The sequence below is a fragment of the Medicago sativa genome, chromosome 2 (assembly GCF_051527215.1).
Source record: "Medicago sativa cultivar Bolivia chromosome 2, Bolivia_mono, whole genome shotgun sequence".
NCBI classification, from domain to species: domain Eukaryota; kingdom Viridiplantae; phylum Streptophyta; class Magnoliopsida; order Fabales; family Fabaceae; genus Medicago; species Medicago sativa.
The window spans coordinates 7,951,372-7,973,982 of record NC_140750.1 but is presented as its reverse complement, the minus strand read 5'-3'; the positions used below and the strand labels follow the sequence as shown (position 1 = coordinate 7,973,982).

Sequence of the window (22,611 nt, the reverse complement as noted above, 5' to 3'; positions counted from 1 at the left end):
AGTTTTAGGGTCTATGTATAATTTGCACTCCAAGTGTTTGATGAAATGTTTGAATGATTTTTTTCATTGATTGTTTTTGATTACTTATGGTGTAGATCTGAAACAATGGACAATTTGTTCAACGCTCAAGTAACCCTAATTTGTTCAAGGTTCGGGACGATGTCACGTTAAAAGAATTGAAGGATCAACCAGATGAAATCAACCAACAACTCAATCCCGAAGACACGAGAAGGGTGGAATACATTTGGTATGAACTTCCATCGTTCAACTCAGAGGGGAGATTAACGTCCAGTCAACTGGAGTTAACAAACGACATCGATGTGAGGAGCATGTTCTCGATATTTGGTCAGGACAACATCTTCCCGACGATCGAGATGGATGCTACATTGTTGAGACCGCCTGAAGATATTATCAAGAGTTTGATTCGGCCAAACGAAGATGTTTAGGTAGTATTATTATGTTGTGCCATTATTTTGTTGGATTTTAGTTTAATTCTTGTTAGTTTACTGAAGATGTTGGCATTGAAGTGTCGTATAATTAACGTAAAAGGTTTGTAAGTCTCTTTGAAACTCAAAGGAATGAAGAGAACACAACATGTATTCTGCCGAATCAACTATATAGGTTTTCACATCGAATTTCTTCGTATAGGATGAGTGCCACCAAAGAGAGTGCATTTCTAAGATGTTGTTTTGAGCTTGATCATGCTCCTCTGTCAATTGAAACTTGTCAGTTGGCAGGGCAGTAAGATAAGTTCAAAATAATATATTGGGATGCATTCTTTTTTGTGAGTACTCGTCTTATATGAGGGAATTCGATGTGATAACCTATATAGTTGATTTGATATAATACATGTGTTGTGTTCTCTTCATTCTTTTGAGTTTTCAAAGAGACTTGAAATTTTTTACACTAAGTATAAGACACTTCAATGCCGACTTATTCGACAAACTTTCAAGAATTTAATTTAAACTCAATATCATGATGATACCACATATTTAGGGAGAATGTAATGTAAAATATATGAAATTAAAACTAAATAAAATCGTGTATTTTTGGATTTGATTTCGTGTGCTTATGTATTTTAAGTTATGATTTATTTTGGATCATGAATAAATTGTTGTTATTGTTGTTTCTATGACATGACAGACTTTAAAAAAAATGAAAATAACATAGTGTATGTTTGAGGTATTAAAGAAATAGCATCTTTGTGAAAAATTGCAAAAATTGATGAAATCTTAACTTACCTAAAACCAACGTGTCTTAAGTCACGTTGATACTATTAAACATGACTTAAGTCACATGAAAATATTTTAGGAAGAACACATGAGAGTGAGCAATTTTCTTTAGGAGAAGAGCAATTTTCGTCAATGTGGCTAGCTGGGCTAGAGCTGTCAAAACGGACCGGCATGTATGGGCCAACCCGTTTAGCTCGATTAATCATAGGGCTTGAGCCTTAAATATTGATCTCGGATTATAATAGGGCTTTTTAGCCCAGCCCTAAAAAGCCCGGTACCCGTTAGGGCTAGCCCGAACGGGCCGCGGGTAGCTCGTTAGCCCGCTTAACAAAAAAAACCTATAAATTCTATATATTTTTCAAATAATTCTTTACTTAGTTGATTATCATAGTAAAAAATAAAAGTGAAAATTCAATGAATTAGCACAAATATAAATGTAATATAAAATCATATTTACTTGTTTCGTTATTTATAATTTTAAAGATCGAATATATAAATATCTATAACTATAACGTATCTAATTTATTTAAAATTGCTTTCCTCGCCGTTTTAGTTTACGACATTTGTACAAAAATGTTTACAATTTATTTTTGTGCTAGGCATTATTTAAACATATTAAAAATATTATTTATAAAAAATTATTAAGAGTATTTTATAATACTTTTTTTAAAAAAAATGTAATTTATAATACGGGCCGGCCCGTTTAGCCCACGGCCCGTGTAGGGCCGGACTCGAGTAGTATTTTTTGAGCCTATTTTTCAACTGGCATTTTCGGCCCAGACCGATAAATCCCGAAGCCCGTTAGGGCCGACCCTATACGGGCCGAACCGCCCGTTTTAACAGCTCTAAGCTGGGCTAACCCATGCGCCACATGATTATTACTTTATTAGTCCTACAATTAAACACAAAATAACAAGTCCCAAAAGCTAAATCATTTTAACTTATCTTTACATATATGCACTTTATGTTATTAAATTTTCTTATCTATACTTAAACTTAATACATACATACATACATACATACATACATACATATATATATATATATATATATATATATATATATATATATATATATAATTTTAAATTAATTAAAAGACAAACATGTTAGTACCCGTCGATGGTTTAGGTTTTATTTATATTATATCAATTTAAATTAGTTTGCTAAATTTAATTTTATAATATCAATAACGCTTTGAAAAAATTGATTTAGAAAAAGATTCACTAAAATATATTGTTTAGAAAAAATAACATGTAGTTTGTTTTTTCAATTATTTAAATTTAAATTTAAAATATCATTAAAAAAATTGAAAGGTAAAAGATCATTATATTTGATTAAAAAAATATCATTAAATTGTTAATGGTACAAAGACATATTAATATAACCCAATTATAATTAATGAATTTTAGCTTGTCAAAAAAAAATTAATGAATTTTGACTGGATAACATAATATTATAAAAAAAATATATATCTATATATATATATATAACTTTATAATTTTAAAGAAAAAATAGAATATTTATAAATTTTAAATGACCTCGTTTAATTTTTCATAAATTTTATGATTTTGTTTTCGATAATATATTTTTATATTTTGACTAAGTTTTCGATAATATACTTTTTTATTTTGACTTGTATAATAAAATATTTTTGATTTTTTAATATAATTTAATAATTATTAAAGTACAAAATATAATTTATAAAATGGTAAATGACCTCATTTAATATTTCATAAATATATGTTTTTATAGTATAATTTATATTTTTATTTTTGACTGGGATAATATAATATTATAAAAAAAATTATAATTTAATTTTATAATTTTTTAAGTAAAAAATATTTTTTTTTTATAAAATCTTACTACTAATAAAGATGATGCACAATTTTTTTTGGCATAACCTAATTTCTATATATCTAAATACCCTCGAATAAATTTACTCGTAGAGTGTGTTTTGATGAGGGAATGTTTTGAGGGTTTATGATTCAGTTTCAGCCAATATACCTTTGTTTAATCCCCAAATTTAAATAGTAGTGGTTATAGAATGAATTTTTTTTTTTGAAAAGGCTAAAATGAATTATATTAACAACAAAGAGGGCCTTCCCAGCACAAGATGTACTAAGGAATAAAAACCCCGAGTCCAAACAAAGATACAAAAATATTTACAAAGAGCCACCAAACCTCTTCAGCGGGAGAAACTAAAAGAAACAACAATTACCCAATGCCTAAAGTGATGAACGGACAAAGCCACCATCCATGGTAATTGAGAGGAAGATTGATGAATTTTCCTTTCAACCACATGAAAGATGTCGACTTGATTTTGTCCACAACCTGAAGAATTGTGCATTTTCTATCATTAAATACCCTGTTATTTCTTTCTTTCCATATCTCCCAAACAGATGCAAACCAAATAGCTTGTAAAATATGTTGCTTCGATTTGGCAACACCACCGAGGAAGCCGAAATGATTAAAATGACTCGATACATTGCAATGCATCACTGAAAAAATACCTAACCACCTGAGAATAAGATGCCAAACAGAACCAAAAAAATCACAGTGTAAAAACAAGTGGGAGGATGTTTCCATTTCCCCACACTCTCCAGAGCACGTCTGAGCATCAGCTGCTATAACATGACGACGGAAAAGATTGTCTTTGGTAGGAAGTCTATCACGAAACAGACGCCAAGCAAAAATTCCCACCTTCAAAGGAACATTTTTGTGCCACAAAGAAGGCATAGAAACCGCAAGATCAACATTAGAAGAAGCTGATAACAATTTATAAGCACTTCGAACCGTATAAATAGAAGATGTTTCCACTCTCCATTCCCTTCTGTCCGCCCTATCCACCTGCAAAGTAACATTTTGAAGTAAACGCCTAAGCTCCCCCACTAACTCCTCTTCCCACACAAACAACCTCCGCCTCCATCTCCAAGCACCTCCCTCAACTCCCCACCCCAACGAAAACATGCCTAAGATAGTCTCCTCCTTAAATAACGACAAATCAAATAATCTAGTAAATCTATCTCTCAAAGCTAGACCTCCTATCCAAACATCCGACCAGAAAAGAAAGTTTTTACCATCTCCAACAACCTGAGAGACATTCCCATGAAACCAATCCTCAGTCATCAAAGTGGATATATCCTTCCACCAGCTGGAAGCCTCACTGCCCCCTGCAGACAACTGACCCCCCTCCACACCATATCTAGACGACAACACCCTAAACCATAAACTATCTCTCTCCACCAGCACTCTCCAACACCACTTTCCTAACAGAGCTCTATTAAAATCTCTAAGTCTCCTTACCCCCAATCCTCCAACCTCCTGACTACAGCAAATAGATTGCCAATCGATCCAAGATATTTTCCTGTGGTCTACACTCCCCCCCCAAAAAAATTTATTAAAAATAGATTCAATAGAGGAAACGATACCTGATGGAGCCTTGAAAAAGGAAAGCGCATAAACAGGCAACGATGACAGGACAGACTTCAACAAAACCAGACGACCACCGAAGGACAAGAACTTCGAACTCCACCCTGATAGTCTAGCAGATATGCGATTCAAGAGAGGCTTCCAAAAATCCAACCGACGAGCATTTCCACCAATAGGCAACCCAAGATACATAAACGGAATAGCACCCACCTTACAATTCAACACCATAGCTGCTTCACCCAACCAAGATTCAGAGACATTAACTCCCACTAGTAAGCTCTTCATAAAATTTACCTTTAGTCCAGACAATTCTTGGAAAAGAAGAAGTACCGCTCGCAAAGCTCGAATATTTGCCCAAGATTTTTCACCCAAAATTAACGTATCATCCGCAAACTGCAGGTGAGTAACCTCTATGGAACCATATCTCCCCACCTTGTAGCCATTAAATAAATTGTTACGAGACAAAGAGGACATTAGAACATTAAACCCTTCTGCTGCCAGGAGGAATAAAAAAGGAGACAAAGGGTCACCCTGCCTCAACCCCCTTCCCAAAGGGAACTCATCAGTTGGAGACCCATTGACCAACACGGAAGCTGATGCCGTCCCAATACACTCATGGATCCATTTACACCACAGAGACGGAAAACCCATTTTCCGCATGACATCATCCAAATAATTCCAATCAATTGAATCATACGCCTTCTCGAAATCAACTTTGAACAAAATCAACTCTTTCTTATGTTTTCTAGCTTCATCAACTATCTCATTGGCCACCAAAATACCATCAAGGATTTGCCGGCCTTTAACAAAAGCCGACTGACAATCAGAAATTACCGCACCAATCACCGATCGAAGCCTATTCGCAAGAACCTTTGCTAAAATTTTATACATGCTACTCACCAGAGAAATAGGACGAAAGTCGTTCAAATGTTGCGGACTATCCACCTTAGGAATAAGAGCTATAAAAGTGCTATTTACCCCCTTAGTCAATTTTCCGTTCCTATGAAACTCCACCAAAAAACGCATAACATCATCCTTCAACATATCCCAAAAAAACTTTATGAAACCAAAAGAAATACCATCCGGTCCCGGGCTCTTGTAACTATCACAATCCCAAACGGCCGCCTTCACCTCTTCCAACGAAAAAGGTTTCACCAAACCAGCCCCTTGACGACAAGTTAACGACTGAAACTGAAGACCATCCATACCTGGCCTGGTAGCACGACAAGATTTGAAATGATTAGAAAAATGAGTGAACACTGCTGTGCGAACTTCTTCAACCCCCTCCACAAGGGCGCCTTCCACCATGATGAACTGAATAGCATTCCTACGTTTCCTACTGGACATGATACTGTGAAAGAACTTTGTATTCGCATCCCCTTCACATAACCATTGCATCCGAGACTGTTGCCAACAAATACTAGAGTTTATCCGGGATAACGAAAACAACTCCTCAGAATGGCCATGAAGCTCCTCTATCTCCTCCTCCAACAAAGTTTCGGTCTCACTTTTTAACTCAATAGAAGAAATACGATCTTTCAAAGACAAGATCCGATTTGGCAAATTCTTTGAATGATGCTGATGCCACTCTTTTAAAGCCAATTTAATTAGTTTAAATTTTTCTTTCAATACGTAACCTCCCCATCCATCCAGGCGATAACTACTCCACTTCTCACGAACAAAATCATTATACCCTGCAAAGCTCTCCCAACACTTTAACATTCGAACCGGTCGAGGCCCCCAATTCTTCTCATCAATACATAACTGAATAGGACAGTGATCAGATAACCCCCGAGATGAAGCCAACTGAAAACAATTTGGCCATGTCAAACACCATCTTTCCGATAACAAAAAACGGTCAATACAACTCATAGACTTTCCATCTCCCCGATACCAGGTAAATTTATGGCCCCGGAGAGGTAAATCTACTAACACATGATCAGCAATAAAGTTGTTAAAATATGCGCTCCCTGCATGAAGACTGGAGCCTCCCACACTTCTACGTTCCTCCAAACTTCTAACCACGTTGAAATCCCCACACACACAAACGTTACCATCGGATAAAGCCATCAGACGGATAGAAAGATTATTCCAAAGAAGCTGCTGACGAGAACTGTCACAAGGAGCATAAACATTAAAAACAGTAAACACCTCACCAGACTTTACAAATCGACCCGTAATCCCTAATACATGCTCCAACTTCGAAGATGCCCACACCTCAACCTCTGAACGGTCCCAAAGAGTAACCAAGCCACCCGAAGCACCTAGCGACGGTAAAAAAGAAAAATCAACATCTGAATCACTCCATAAAGACTTACACACCCTTTCATCGACTACAGACAACTTAGTTTCCTGAATACACACAATGAACGGCTTTTTCTCCCTCACCAAAAGACTCACCTCCCTTCTTTTTTCAAACCCCCCTAAACCCCGTACATTCCAAGAGATAATATTCATTACAAACACGACCACACCACCACCCCAACCCCCCCTCCACGCCTCACACCAGCCCGAAGCCTAGCCCTCTTTCCCAACTCCCTCTGAATTTTTTCTTCTCGACCCTGACAACACTGCAAACTTATTATTATTGTCACCTTTAAAATTCAACCCCACCAACTTTCCGATCCCCTCAACATCGTCTTTCACCGTCTTGTCTCTACCATGAAGGACCAGCCAATTCGACCAATCATTACTCACTGACGATTGTGACCCACTTTGAGAAGAACCTTCTTTCCCACGTACCATCTTCTTAGATGCCTGTGCACCCTTCAAACGTCGCAAATGAGACTTCCGTAAAGCACGAATAACCTCTTTTCTATCACTTGCCGACAATCTTGCAATACGTTTCAAATTACGGGCACAATGACGAATGTGACCACTTCCTTTCTTCTTGGATACTCGTTGGGCAGCAGCTTGAGAAAAATTGCTGTTTTTAGATTCAGTTAAATTAACATCACTAACCGCTCCTCGTTTGTGACTATGTAACCAATCCAAACTCCAAGGACCAGCCGAACCGGAATGTACTTTGCCTGGAGGACAAGATGTACTTCGTTTTACTACTCTTCCATCACCTATCAAAATATCACAAGACTGTCGACCTTCACCATCAGCTTGCGTGAATAAAACCTTTTGTGCAGCAGGCAGTTTTTCCTTCCCTGAACTGATCTCAATAAGTCCACCAGAACCGCCCCTTGAATTATTAGAAGTGGAAGACTGCGCAACCTGAGAGGACGCATGATTCCCTTGCGGTGACACCTGAACAGGAGATTCATCTAGATTGCCAGCTGAAGGCCGAGACAACTGTGTTGGTTTCTCCTTCTGCCAATCATCGGATAGATGCTTTATCAAAGTATCAACTGCACCGTGAGCTTCCAAGTCCTCATTATCAACTTCATGATGATTATCATCATTGCTAGGTTCCGCTTCCTCCTCACCTAAACAAGCATCTTCCCCTAGTGCAAAGCCCCACTCCTCAAGAATGATAAAATCAAGTAAAACACCATCAATCAAAACCTGAGCGCCTGTGTTTATTATTTCCAAATTGGATGTAGAAATTAAAACACGTGCATAGTCAAAGCGCTCCTTGTTCAAAGTAAAATCATCCACTCTCAGCATTCGACCAATATCATAAACACATAACTTGAAAAAATTTGAATTCCACGCATGCAATGGTACACCGTAAATCCGCACCCAAGCTCCTCTTTCACGAACTATCAAATCTTTTTTCCAATTAACATAACTAGAGAAAAAATGTTGAAAAAATTCTGCAGCACTTGTAAGTATACTACGGACATCTCCCTCATCTTCCATACGCAACAGCACCTTGTCACCTCCCAAAGGGATAATAACCAACTGCTCAAAACCAGCATCATAAATCCGACGTTGTATCACGGGTATTGCTTCCCCATTCAAAACAGTTGCTACCACACCCTTTTGAGCCCATGAAACATCATGTTCCATTGATGAATACTTAGGAACAAGCTTCTTACCGTCAGTCACCACCTCCAAGACCTCCTTAGCATTCAAACCACTACGAACCACCTTCTCACCAGCTGATCCCTCCCCTCGTACTGCCTGTGCATGCCCTACACCTATCCTTTGAACTCCCTCATACACAACCTTACTTTTTTCTCCCTCATCCCCCTTCCGACCTACCAACTCTCTTTTTTCTCCCTCTGAATTTTTTCCTTCATTTCTCTGCTCCCTATCTCCACCACGTTTATTACCAAACCTATCGAAACTAGCCACCTTCGCCACCACCCTCCAATCACCAAACCACACATTATTCACCGCGCGTAAGAGTTTGTCTACATCTTTCACATTCCCATATGATGACATTCTGTCATTACGTAATATTAGGGACTTATTGTGACATTTTGATAGAGTTCTCATGCAATTTATACTGTTCTGGAGTGCAAAAAGCTTAAAATTTGAAGTCTGTTCGAAGCAAATCGCGCCACGCCAATTTCAAGCCGTGCTGCGATTTTTGAAGCAAAATTACACACTTCCTGTAAAGAGGAAATCGCGGCACGCCATAATACAAGGCGCGGCGCGATTTTGATGGGTCAGGCCCATGACTTCTATAAATACTGCACTCAATCTGAAGAACGGGGGTTACGATTTTGGAGAGCAAAGTGCGATTTTGAGACATCAGAGACGGCTAGAAGGGCGATTTCTTCATCCTTTTACCAATTCATGTATGTTTTAATTATTTCATTGATTATGCTATTTGTAAACTCGATTATGAGTAGCTAAATCTCTTAGAGATTAGATCCGAGATGAATCTTTGTAACCCTAATTGACACATGTTGCTGTGAAACTCTATTTTGTTTATGAATTCAATTCTAGTTTATTCAATTCAATTGTTCTTAATGCTTTTTATATCTTGATCACATATAACTTGATTTCGTGAGAATGAATGACCACTGACCATGGCTTTCAACTTAGACCTAATTGAATTGTTCTAATAAACAGGGTTAGTCTAGGAATAGATAATCGTTTGTTAGTGATAATAGGTTAACGTTCGGTAAAACCTTCAAGAATTATTAGACCACCTAAGGAATTAGGGGCTGTAGTTTAAGAAGAGGGTCCTAACTCAAGGGATTGATTAGGGCTATTTTGTTAATCATCGTAAATTAGAAGAGGGTTCATAACAAATAGGTGCAGTAGACCAATTAGGGGAACTTAGATGATTCGACGGATCTGATCTCATCTTTCTCTCCTATTTTCTTAATCAAATCTCTACTTCTTTACTTGATTTCTTAAAATCAAACCAAATCTACTGCCTAGTGGCAAAACAAAAATACGCTTTTATACATCCTAATTATATAACGCAATTGAATTATTGAAGTTAAAAACAGTCCTCGTGGGAACGATATTTTTACTACTTCGATAGTATTTGGTGCACTTGCCAAACCTCTATCAAGTTTTTGGCGCCGCTGCCGGGGACTGTTGAATTATTTCAACAAGGCAATTACGTTATAGTTTAGGGTTTTTGCAATTTAATTTTCTGTTTTTAATTTTTATTTTTCTGTTTTCATATTCACTTGATTACTTTGCGTTGTGCAGTGCTACTAAGGTATTTTGCTGTTTATGCGAGGTAAACAGAGCTCTGACGACTTAGAGTACGATCCGGAAATTGAAAGGACTGCTAGAGCACTTCGGAAAGCTGTCCGATCGCAAAGGTTAGCTCAGTCCGTTCCACCGGGTGTTCGAGAACAAATACCGGAGCAACTCTCAAGTGAATCTGAAACAGTCTCTTCTCCTAAATCTGCAACTATGGAAGGAGAAGGAGTTGTACCACCAAGACCTAAGCTTGGAGACTACGGGTTAGCCACTCATCGCGGTCAACTGACCCACACTTTTCAACCAGCTAACCCCGTAGCGTTCGACATCAAGACAACTGTCCTCAACGGTTTGAGGGACAAGCAATTCGATGGGACTGAAGCTATGAGTCCTCATGAACACTTGAGCCGCTTTGCTGAAACCTGTGAGTTTTGTGTGCAACCAGCCACCGTGACTGAAGCACAAAAGAAGCTAAGGCTATTTCCTTTCACCTTGACGGGAAGAGCAAAAGATTGGTTGCTAACAATTCCAAACGGGACTGTCCAAACATGGGAAGAGTTAGAGCTGAAGTTCTTGGAGAAATACTTCCCTATGTCTAAGTATTGGGACAAGAAGATGGAGATCTCTAACTTCAAGCAAGGAGAAGGTGAATCATTGTATGATGCTTGGGAGCGATTCAATTTGCTTCTCAAGAGATGCCCTAATCATGAGTTCACCGAGAAGCAATACCTCCAAATCTTCACCGAGGGGGTAACACCAAACACTAGAATGTTCTTAGATGCTTCCGCGGGAGGTAGTCTCAAAAGTAAAACTGATCATGAAGTTCAAGCTCTAATTGAAAACATGGCTGGCAATGAGTATCGTGATCAAGCTAAAAAGAAAGAAAGAGGAGTGTTTGGGGTGAGTGAACAAACTGCTATCCTTGCTAACCAAGCAGCTATGAACAAACAAATCGAAGCTCTAACTAAGGAGTTTCAAGGCTTCACTTTGGCTCATAAGCAACAACAAGTGGCTGCAATCAAATGTGACTTATGTGGTGAAGAACATCCCAACGGTGAATGTGTTCCGGAAGGATCAAGTGAAGAAGCTAACTTCATGGGAGGTTATCAAAGGCAGAATCAATACTACAATTCAGGCATTAATAAGCATCCAAATCTAAGCTACTCAAATAACAATGCTTTGAACTCTCAGATGCTCACTCCTCCTCAACAACAACAAAGGAAGCCATCAGCCCTTGAGGAAACTATGATGAACTTCATGAAGATGACTCAAGGCAACTTTGAAGAGATGAAGAAGAGTCAAGAAGCTGAAAGAAAGAACAATGAAGCTTCTAGGAAGCTGCTTGAAACTCAACTGGGGCAATTAGCTAAGCAATTGGCTGAACAAAACAAAGGCGGATTCTCAGGTAACACTAAAGATAACCCTAAGAATGAGTCTTGTAATGCTATTGAATTGAGGAGCAAAAAGGTTTTGACACCTTTAGTTCCAAAAGCTCCAAAGAAGGTTGACGATGTAGTTGAGGTGGAGGAGAATGATGTAGTTGAAAAAAATGATGAGGGTGTAGTTGAAAAAGAAAATGATCATGGAGTAGTTGAAAACGAAAGGAAGAAAAAAATAGAGGGAGAAAAAAGTGAGAAGTTAATTGATGAAGATTCAATCTTGAGGAAGTCGAAGAGTCAAATTTTGAAAGATGGAGACAAACCACAGGTTATTCCATCATATGTGAAGCTTCCATACCCTCACCTTTCAAAGAAGAAAGAAAAGGATGAAGGCCAATTCAAGAAGTTCATGCAACTTTTCTCACAACTTCAGGTGAATATTCCTTTTGGTGAAGCTCTTGATCAAATGCCGTTGTATGCTAAGTTCATGAAAGACTTGTTGACTAAACGAAGGAAGCCTAAGGATGATGAGAACATAGCACTTTCTGAGAATTGTAGTGCTATTCTTCAAAAGAAGCTGCCACCTAAGCTGAAGGATCCTGGTGCTTTTACTATCCCTTGTTCAATTGGACCGGTAGACATTGGAAGAGCTTTATGTGACTTGGGAGCAAGTATAAATCTGATGCCACTTTCAATGATGAAGAAGCTTAAGTGTGGGGAACCAAAACCAACAAGAATGACCATTACTTTAGCTGATCGGTCAATCTCTTATCCTTTCGGTATACTTGAAGATGTGCTAGTCAAGGTTAATGACTTGGTATTTCCAGCAGATTTTGTGATCTTAGATATGGCTGAAGATGAAGATATGCCACTCATTCTAGGAAGACCATTCCTTGCAACTGGCCGTGCTTTGATTGATATTGAGAAAGGAGAGCTAATGTTGAGATTCCATAAGGAGCAAGTAGTGTTTAATATATTTGAGGCCATGAAGCACAAAGATGAAAATCCAAAGTGTTACCGGATTGACATTGTTGAAGAAATAGTTAAAGATGACTCTTGTGAACATCAACCAACACACCCTCTTGAACGTGCAATTGTGAATTCTATAGCAAAAGGTGAAGATGATGAAGATCTTGAAGTAAGTGATTGTGTGAAGCAACTAGCAGCAAGCAAGCAAGAGTTGGGTCCGGTAAAAATAGAAGAATTAATGGGTAAACACTCTATAGATGCTCCTATTTTGAGTGGAGAAGGAGAGAAAAATCCAGAATTAAAAGAACTCCCTTCTCACTTGAAATATGTTTTTCTCACTAAGGATGCCTCTAAACCAGTAATCATCAGCAATACCTTGACACCCTTGGAAGAAGAAAAATTAATGAGGGTGTTAAGAGACAATCAAGGAGCTTTGGGGTGGAACATTTCTGATTTAAAGGGTATTAGTCCAGCTTATTGCATGCATAAAATACACATGGAGGCTGAATACAAACCGGTGGTTCAACCTCAAAGGAGACTTAACCCAACAATGAAGGAAGTGGTAAAGAAAGAGGTGCTGAAGTTACTAGATGCAGGTATGATCTACCCTATCTCAGATAGCTCATGGGTAAGTCCAGTTCATGTGGTACCCAAGAAAGGAGGAATGACGGTGGTAGCAAATGAAAAAAATGAATTGATACCTACCCGCACCGTCACTGGTTGGAGAATGTGTATAGACTACCGGAGGTTGAATACCGCAACAAGGAAAGACCACTTTCCATTACCATTCATGGATCAAATGATTGAGAGATTGGCTGGCTAAGCCTTTTATTGCTTCTTGGATGGGTATTCAGGGTATAATCAAATTGCAGTGGCTCCGGAAGATCAAGAAAAGACTGCCTTCACTTGTCCATTCGGTGTGTTTGCTTATCGAAGGATGCCCTTTGGGCTGTGTAATGCGCCAGCAACCTTTCAAAGGTGCATGCTTTCCATCTTCTCTGATATGATAGAGAAGAACATTGAGGTATTTATGGACGACTTTTCTGTTTTTGGTAAGTCTTTTGATCAATGCTTGTTCCATTTAAATGCTGTACTTAAAAGATGCACTGAAACTAACCTTGTTTTGAATTGGGAAAAATGTCATTTTATGGTAACTGAAGGTATAGTTTTGGGGCATAAAATAAGTGCTAAAGGCATTGAGGTGGACCAAGCTAAGATAGAGGTTATAGAGAAACTTCCTCCACCAATCAATGTTAAAGGAGTGAGGAGCTTCCTGGGGCATGCCGGTTTCTATCGGCGGTTCATAAAAGACTTTTCTAAAATTTCCAAACCCCTCTGTAACCTCTTGGTCAAAGAAAACGAGTTTAATTTTGATTCTGAATGTTTAAATGCTTTTTCTTTGATTAAAAACAAGTTGGTGACTGCACCAATAATCATTGCACCCGATTGGGATTTACCTTTTGAACTTATGTGTGATGCAAGTGATTATGCTGTTGGTGCAGTCCTAGGCCAACGCAAGAACAAATTTTTCCATGCAATTTACTATGCAAGCAAGGTTTTAAATGAAAATCAAGTTAACTATTCCACAACTGAAAAGGAATTGCTTGCTGTAATCTTCGCATTGGAAAAATTTCGTTCTTATCTAATAGGCTCCAAAGTCATTGTTTTTACAGATCATGCAGCTCTCAAATATCTCTTAACTAAAGGGGATTCAAAGCCTCGACTGTTGAGGTGGATCCTATTATTGCAAGAATTTGATCTTGAAATTCGTGACAAGAAGGGAGTCGAGAACGTGGTAGCTGACCACCTCTCAAGGCTGGAAAATGATGAGGTAACAAAGAAGGAGAAGGCCATCAAGGCCGAGTTCCCTGATGAACAGCTGTTTGCTATTGGAGAAAGACCTTGGTTTGCTGACATGGCAAACTTTAAGGCCGGTAACATAGTTCCTGATGATATGACCTATCCTCAGAGGAAAAAGTTCTTCAAAGATGCGAACCACTACTTGTGGGATGACCCTTATCTGTTTAAGGTAGGTACTGACAGTTTGATTAGACGTTGTGTTGCAGGTGAGGAAGCACATAGTATCATGTGGCACTGCCATAGCTCAGCTTATGGAGGCCACCACAGTGGAGAAAGAACAGCTGCAAAAATTTTGCAAAGTGGATTCTGGTGGCCCACCCTTTTCAAAGATTGCCACGACTTTGTCACAAGATGTGACAGATGCCAAAGGACAGGTAACATATCAAAGAGGAATGAAATGCCCCTAAAAGGAATCATTGAAGTTGAACCATTTGATTGTTGGGGTATTGATTTTATGGGACCATTCCCTTCCTCTTACTCTTATCTCCATATTCTAGTCTGTGTTGATTATGTCACAAAGTGGGTTGAAGCGATACCATGTGTTGCTAATGATGCTAAAACGGTTATCAACTTCCTTCAAAAGAATATTTTCACTAGGTTTGGAACCCCTAGAGTATTGATCAGTGATGGGGGGAAGCATTTTTGCAATAATTTTCTTGAAAATGTGCTCAAAAAGTATAACATTAAGCACAAAGTTGCAACTCCCTATCACCCACAAACTAGTGGTCAAGCAGAGGTTTCAAACCGACAGCTGAAACAGATTCTGGAGAAGACAGTCGCGTCAAATAGGAAAGATTGGTCTAGGAAGTTAGATGACGCACTGTGGGCATATAGGACAGCCTTTAAGACCCATCTTGGGTTCTCACCCTATCAGTTAGTATATGGGAAGGCATGTCATCTTCCAGTCGAGCTAGAACATAAAGCTTATTGGGCCATTAAGGCCTTAAATTTTGATTCAGTAGCCGCTGGTAAGAAAAGAATTTTGAAACTTAATGAACTTGAGGAGATGAGGCTTAGAGCGTATGAAAATGCACTCATCTATAAAGCCAGGACAAAAAGGTATCATGACAAAAACTTAGTGCCTAGGGATATTAACTGTGGACAACTAGTTTTGTTGTATAATTCCAGGTTGAAGCTGTTTCCTGGGAAGCTCAAGTCAAAATGGTCTGGACCATTCTTGGTCAAAAGTGTGTCACCATATGGAGCTGTTGAACTAGTGACACCTGAAGGAGATCGAAGTTTCAAAGTAAATGGACAAAGAGTTAAACCATACCTAGGTGGCGACCTACCTAAAGGAAGGGTGGCACTCATTCTGAAGGACCTCTGAAGATCCTTAGCAGTCAAGCTAGTGACGATAAAGAAGCGCTGGGTGGGAGGCAACCCACTAGATTTACTTTGTTTTTCAAAACTTTCAGTTTTTATTTTCTTTTTAATGTCGAAGTCCATTGAACTTATTTCCCTAATGTAATTGCTCCTGCACTTGTGTTATTAATGAATTTGTTTTGTTTCATGTGACCTATTCCAGTTTAGTAACAGTTGTTTGATGAAACGGTATTCCAAAAGTTCTAAAGGAGGGGTGACTTGATTCAAAGGCGAAGTGTACGGCGTTGCTAGGTAGTCACATACTCCCAGAAATCTCAGCCATAAGGTTCATTGCCAAATCTTGTTTCTCAATTTACTTATATTTAGATTAGTTTTCCATGCAACTACATTTCTAGAACTTGCATTGTTTCTCTATTATTGATTGGTCTTTGTCAATTACACACTGAGGCAAAAGTGCTTGGTCCTGTGAGCCTTTTTGAAGCCTACCCTGTTTTAAGTTGTTGAATTTATCCTTTCTTAACCAATTGTGAGCCGGTAGGATTAGAACTTTTTGTTCGGTGACAAACTACATTACAAACCTAGAGACTTTTAGGATTTGTCCCTTAATGTATTTTCTGAGTTAAGGCATTGTTGAATGTTGCTAACAATTAAGTTTGGGGTTGCTATTGGAATTTGCAACCAACTAAGTTTGGGGTGGGGGTACTAGAGAATAGGAGAACAAAAAAATGAAAGAAATATGAGATTGTCATGCAAAATATACACATAAAAATGGTGTATCAAAAAAAAAAAAGAGAAATTGAATGATGAAAAAGGGACAAAACAATGAAAATCCGAGTAACTTCAAACTCGATTGTCCCTAAATGTTAAAAATGTTCTCTAGTACCTTTGCATTGATTGTATTTCCACAAGGTGAATGAATGAAGGATTGAATTTTGTGCTTTAACTTCCGTAGGAATGCCTAACTCAAATTTTGTGTAGCCTACTTATCCAAATATATCCCACCTTTCACCTAAGCCCCGTTATAACCCTAAAGACCTCAAAAGTGTGTAATGATATTGACTTTGATTGATGTTTAGAAACTTTTCAAGCGTATGGTAATATGTAGACCTGCATGTCGACTGGTAGAACCCTATTTCATATTGATGCGTGGAGTTGTGAATTGGTGGATGCGAACAAGTCAAACTAGCTCATCTTTAGCTAGAAGGAGAATGAACTTTTGGGTACTATCGTTTTGTCAGGTAACTGTTATTTTACTGTCGTTTGTCACTGTTGCAAGCAAATTCCTTGAGGACAAGGAATGGTTTAAGTTTGGGGTTGTGATGACATTCTGTCATTACGTAATATTAGGGACTTATTGTGACATTTTGATAGAGTTCTCATGCAATTTATACTGTTCTGGAGTGCAAAAAGCTTAAAATTTGAAGTCTGTTCGAAGCAAATCGCGCCACGCCAATTTCAAGCCGTGCTGCGATTTTTGAAGCAAAATTACACACTTCCTGTAAAGAGGAAATCGCGGCACGCCATAATACAAGGCGCGGCGCGATTTTGATGGGTCAGGCCCATGACTTCTATAAATACTGCACTCAATCTGAAGAACGGGGGTTACGATTTTGGAGAGCAAAGTGCGATTTTGAGACATCAGAGACGGCTAGAAGGGCGATTTCTTCATCCTTTTACCAATTCATGTATGTTTTAATTATTTCATTGATTATGCTATTTGTAAACTCGATTATGAGTAGCTAAATCTCTTAGAGATTAGATCCGAGATGAATCTTTGTAACCCTAATTGACACATGTTGCTGTGAAACTCTATTTTGTTTATGAATTCAATTCTAGTTTATTCAATTCAATTGTTCTTAATGCTTTTTATATCTTGATCACATATAACTTGATTTCGTGAGAATGAATGACCACTGACCATGGCTTTCAACTTAGACCTAATTGAATTGTTCTAATAAACAGGGTTAGTCTAGGAATAGATAATCGTTTGTTAGTGATAATAGGTTAACGTTCGGTAAAACCTTCAAGAATTATTAGACCACCTAAGGAATTAGGGGCTGTAGTTTAAGAAGAGGGTCCTAACTCAAGGGATTGATTAGGGCTATTTTGTTAATCATCGTAAATTAGAAGAGGGTTCATAACAAATAGGTGCAGTAGACCAATTAGGGGAACTTAGATGATTCGACGGATCTGATCTCATCTTTCTCTCCTATTTTCTTAATCAAATCTCTACTTCTTTACTTGATTTCTTAAAATCAAACCAAATCTACTGCCTAGTGGCAAAACAAAAATACGCTTTTATACATCCTAATTATATAACGCAATTGAATTATTGAAGTTAAAAACAGTCCTCGTGGGAACGATATTTTTACTACTTCGATAGTATTTGGTGCACTTGCCAAACCTCTATCACCATACCTCACAAAACCAAAAACCCCACCATTTACGTTTCGTTTCCGAGCCAAATAAACGTCTTCCAATACACCACAAACCTCGAATCCTTGTCTCAAAGAGATATAAGAAATATCATGAGGTACATTTGTGAAATAAAAAGAAACAAAGTTCGAAGTCACCGTATTAATCTGATTACGTTGAACTGGTTCCTTATTCCGTGATAAAGACCTACGTGGATACTGCTTCTGCTGCCCATGATCAAAACCTGTTCGTGAACCAGTCCTGCCCTTCCTTCTGTTCGCATTGCACCCTGATGGATTGACAGAGGTGTGTCGCGACTCCACAACATGGCTGACTTCATACGGTAAGCAATCACCATCCTGAACCCTAGACGGCCGAACGTACCGGACAACCACCCTCCCGTCCTGCTGTAACTCCTGATTACCCTGATCAAAATCATCTTCAGAATCGTACCATGTAACCGAATCAAAGCGAGCCCTAACCCTAGACTGCCCATGTCGCCGAGTCCTTGACCTTCCATGCCGCTGCTCTTCCCGAAGCCTGTCCCGTTGCCTATCCACCTGTTCCTGCGCTTTCCCCTGTCGCGGTCTCACAACGGTCCAATCTCCCCTATCCCCCCCGTTTGGTGGCACCCTGCTTGGCCCCCTTCCCCCCCTATGGTACCTTACTTCCGGTGAAGGTGAATACCGACGCGGTTGTTCCCGGTAGAAACGAGAATAACCGCCACGCTCTCTCACCAGACCACACTCTCTCTCTCTCACTCTAGACATGTTCTTCCGGTGTATATCCAACGTCAAAAGTTAAAGATCATAATTTTAAGTTTGTTATAGAATGAATTTTGTGACTAAGAGTTTTTTTTTTTTTTGAGTAAATTGTGACTAAGAGTTTATTATCATCAACTTATCTCATCAATACCACCATTACATAAAGAAAACTCAAAAGTAAACTACAAGTTAAGGAATGAATTTTTAGTCAATGTTTTTCTAAAACATTTTATTCTGAGCAGTATCAATGTTACAAAATGATTAAAACAAATAAATTATATTAAAATTGACAAAATACGAATAGAAAATATATTGACAAAATACGAATAGAAAATATAGATAGACAAGCACACTAGCGTCTATTTGTGCCATAAAAAGTTAATGCTAATTTTTTGAGAAATTGAATCTTAATTATTTTATTTGTTTAATGTGATAAGTTACAAATACATTATTTTATTTAAAAAAACTCATTTATTTTATATGGAAATTTCAATTCAACGATATATACGTTCAAAAATTTGGTCAAAAGCCATTGAGATTTTGGCAAATAAGGCCAAAAAATTGAACAAAAATTTATGCAATTTTTGGTAGAAAACTAATAAATATTTTTTGTGTTCTTGTTATACTGGTCTGGTTACAATTCTTCTTTCTTGGGAATTGAAAAAAAAAGCAATTTTTGGGTTGTAATCTATCTAAAGGTGATAGTGGAGTGCATAGGAAGCTTATGAACTTCATTTATGAATAAATTGATCAAAAGGATATAATTTTTTCTTTTGGAATTTTTGACGACAATAAATGAAATTGGTAAAACATAACTCAAATGGAAAAAAGGCAAGAAAAAGGAAGGATTTTTATTGATTTGTATTTGGAAAATTAGAGGTTTTTTAATATTCTTTTTCTATATAAAGGGTGTTTGAGCCTTGAGGAGTCATTGTGTATTGAAAATTGTAATTTTGGGTTTGAGGGTTAGTTTGGGAATGATGGAAGAAGCTCAGGGTAGTAGTTCCGATAAGGTGCCTCCTTTTCTCACCAAGACTTATGATATGGTTGAGGATCCTTCAACTGATGACATTGTTTCTTGGGGTGCTACTGATGAAAGTTTTATTGTTTGGAATAAACTAGATTTTGAAAAAGATGTGTTGCCTCAATACTTTAACCATAATAACTTCTCAAGTTTCATCAGACAGCTTAATACCTATGTAAGCGGCTTTAATGTACTTCATTTCATGGATTTTTAAATTGTTTTGTTATTTCGTTAATGTATAATGTTTTGTTATTGTCTTAATGTTGTCTCTTTTTTTTTCTAATCATTCCATTCAGGTTTTTTTATTGCTTAGACTGTGTTATGTTTTTCGGTTTGATTATGTCGTTAGAAAAATTGATCATCGTGGATTTGTTAATTTTTTTATGAGCCTGATTTGATTGATTTATTTAAGCTTATGTATTTTCATAGGCACGCGTAAGACTAATTGAGATAGCTTATAGAAAAACAACTTCATAAGTTGTTCAGTTTATTTTATTTTCATTGTGAGATAGCTTATGTTATAGGCACTTTATTAAGTTGTTGATCCAATCAAGCTTTGTTCTTTTATTGTTACTGTATTTTCATCACTGCCAACTTAATAAAAAAACAATAACAATAACAACAAAAATCATATAAGTGTTTATGTTATAAACACTCAATTAACTTGCTCATCCAAACAATGCTTTGATCTTCTGTTTTTTTCTCTCTCTTCTTTTTATCACCCATTAAGGTTTATTGATTGCTTGAACTGTCTTATGGTTTTTGGTTTGATCAGGGCTTTAGAAAAATTGATACACAACTATGGGAATACGCAAACGATGATTTCGTAAGAAATCAAAAACATCTTATGAAGAATATCCAAAGGCGCAAAACAGTTTATAGCCATTCTTCGCAGAATGCTCATGGCCAAGGGGTTGCTGCTCCACTAGCAGAATCCGATCGACAGACATTGAATGCTCATATTCAAAAACTTAAACACGACAATGAACAAATGTTTCTTGAACTTCAGAGAAAGGAAGAGGAGAGAAAAATGCATGAGATAAAATTACAGTACTCGAAGGGTCATTTGGAAACAGTGGAAAGGAAACATCAAAGTGTGCTCTCTTATGTTGGTCAAGTGCTGAAGAAACCTGGGAATGAGTTAGGTATATGTCCGCTGACAAAAACTACAAAGCAAAAAAGGAGGATTCCAAGAAACAATCCTTTTTGTAATGTAGCTAGCATTGAAGATCATGTGGGAACTTCTCATGTAATACATAAAGAAAACGACCCGAGTGTGTCTCTTCTATCATTAAACGTGGAACAATTAAATTTGCTTGAATCATCAATGACAAGTTGGGAGGAGATTAAAAATTATCTTGGTGCCTCTTATTTTCAAAGACATCCGAATGTAGATTTTGATGACTCAATGAATTATGTAGGCTGTCCAATAACATCTTGTATGCAACTAGATGTTGAAGTTCAGCCCAAGTCACTAGAAGTCGACATGAACTCCATGCCAGTGGTAGTTGTTCCTGATCCAGTTGCAACTGAGTCGGATGTAGTTGTTAATCCTAATCATGATGCAACTGAGCCGAATGTAATCGTTGTTCCTAATCCGGTTGCAACTGAGCCAGCGGTAATCGATGCTTCCGATCTTGTTGTAGTTGAGCCAACTGTTGCAGCTGTCCCTGATTTTGTTGAACCAGAAGAACAACCCGTCGTAACATCCCCGGTTACTACTGATTATAATAATGAATTTTGGGGACAATACTTGCAGGACGAATCGGAAAATGAAGATATACCGAGTCGAGTTGGCCAATATTGGCGTACCAAAAGAGTCTAAATTACCTTACAATTACAAAATGGATAGGGCATTCTTAATCAATTTTTATGTTGCACAATTATATGTAATAGTTTTAAGTATGCATATTTGGCTATGTTGGATATTCATAATCCTTGGTTTTGGTTGATGGTAGAATGTAGCCAATTATTTTATTCCTCAGTAGTCCCATTTTTTGTTTTTACTTTACATAATATGAAATTGTGATTGCAAATGCGGTTACACCGCGAACCCTTTGCAAATGAAATTGAGTTGTTCGTTGTCCCTTGTTTTCTCTACAGACACCAATATATTTTGAGATTATGCATAATTGTGACTTGCAAGAATGGAAAGAATCGTTGATTATTGAATTCATGAGACATGAGAGGATTACATTAAAAAGAAATCTAGGATAGATTATTGGATTTATATTTTTATATTGGGAAATACAAAATATTTTGATTATATGTTTAAACTTTGTTCTTTAATTGTTGTTTTCTCCAGTTAATATGTGTTGCATTGTGATGAGAAAATTATTTTCGAAGTAGATAAGAACTAGCCCTCAAGGGCCTGCAGCAAAGTTTCAAAGGATGTGGCTAAACTTTATATGTCATTTGGAAATGTAGTTATCACTTGGTATGTGCAACTATCAATACATTGATACAAATGATTGTTTCCTTTTGTTGATTTGTAAAGCAAGGAAAAGAGTATAATAGAGGTGTCACAAATTAGTTGAAATTATTGTCTATTTTCACCCCACAAATTTCCTCCGTCGATATAATTTTGTTCGATATAGAGTAGAGGTGTCACTTGTCCCTTAACTTGTGTGGATTGTAATGAGGCAACTGAG

General features: G+C 37.5%; 2 protein-coding genes and 1 non-coding gene across 3 annotated transcripts; 1 reads left to right on the top strand and 2 right to left on the bottom strand.

Annotated features, from left to right (window-relative positions):
* Positions 1-7,178: 7,178 nt before the first annotated feature.
* LOC146944166 (uncharacterized) lies at positions 7,179-18,942 on the bottom strand. The gene is made up of 2 exons (XM_085747918.1): positions 18,176-18,942; positions 7,179-9,000 (listed from the first exon to the last, which is right to left on the bottom strand). Exons 1-2 carry the CDS (start codon positions 18,940-18,942, stop codon positions 7,179-7,181), a joined length of 2,589 nt encoding a protein of 862 aa, XP_085604044.1.
* On the bottom strand, positions 10,833-10,939 carry LOC146944167 (small nucleolar RNA R71). The gene has a single exon (XR_015029518.1). It is a non-coding gene; the product is annotated as a small nucleolar RNA R71 (small nucleolar RNA).
* Positions 18,943-19,805: 863 nt separating the features above from the next.
* LOC146944165 (heat stress transcription factor A-4c-like) lies at positions 19,806-21,942 on the top strand. The gene is made up of 2 exons (XM_085742564.1): positions 19,806-20,135; positions 20,736-21,942. The coding sequence occupies exons 1-2, from the start codon at positions 19,914-19,916 to the stop codon at positions 21,783-21,785; spliced, it is 1,272 nt and encodes a 423-aa protein (XP_085598690.1). The 5' UTR covers positions 19,806-19,913; the 3' UTR covers positions 21,786-21,942.
* The last annotated feature ends 669 nt before the right edge of the window (positions 21,943-22,611 follow it).

Bases quoted from the DNA above. Each gene is read 5' to 3' on its own strand.
- LOC146944166 (XM_085747918.1), bottom strand. From the start codon at position 18,942: ATGTCTAGAGTGAGAGAGAGAGAGTGTGGTCTGGTGAGAGAGCGTGGC. The intron at 9,001-18,175 runs GTATGGTGATAG...ACGTAATGACAG, and splicing joins GGGGTTTTTGGTTTTGTGAG to AATGTCATCATATGGGAATG.
- LOC146944165 (XM_085742564.1), top strand. From the start codon at position 19,914: ATGATGGAAGAAGCTCAGGGTAGTAGTTCCGATAAGGTGCCTCCTTTT. The intron at 20,136-20,735 runs GTAAGCGGCTTT...TGGTTTGATCAG, and splicing joins TCAGACAGCTTAATACCTAT to GGCTTTAGAAAAATTGATAC.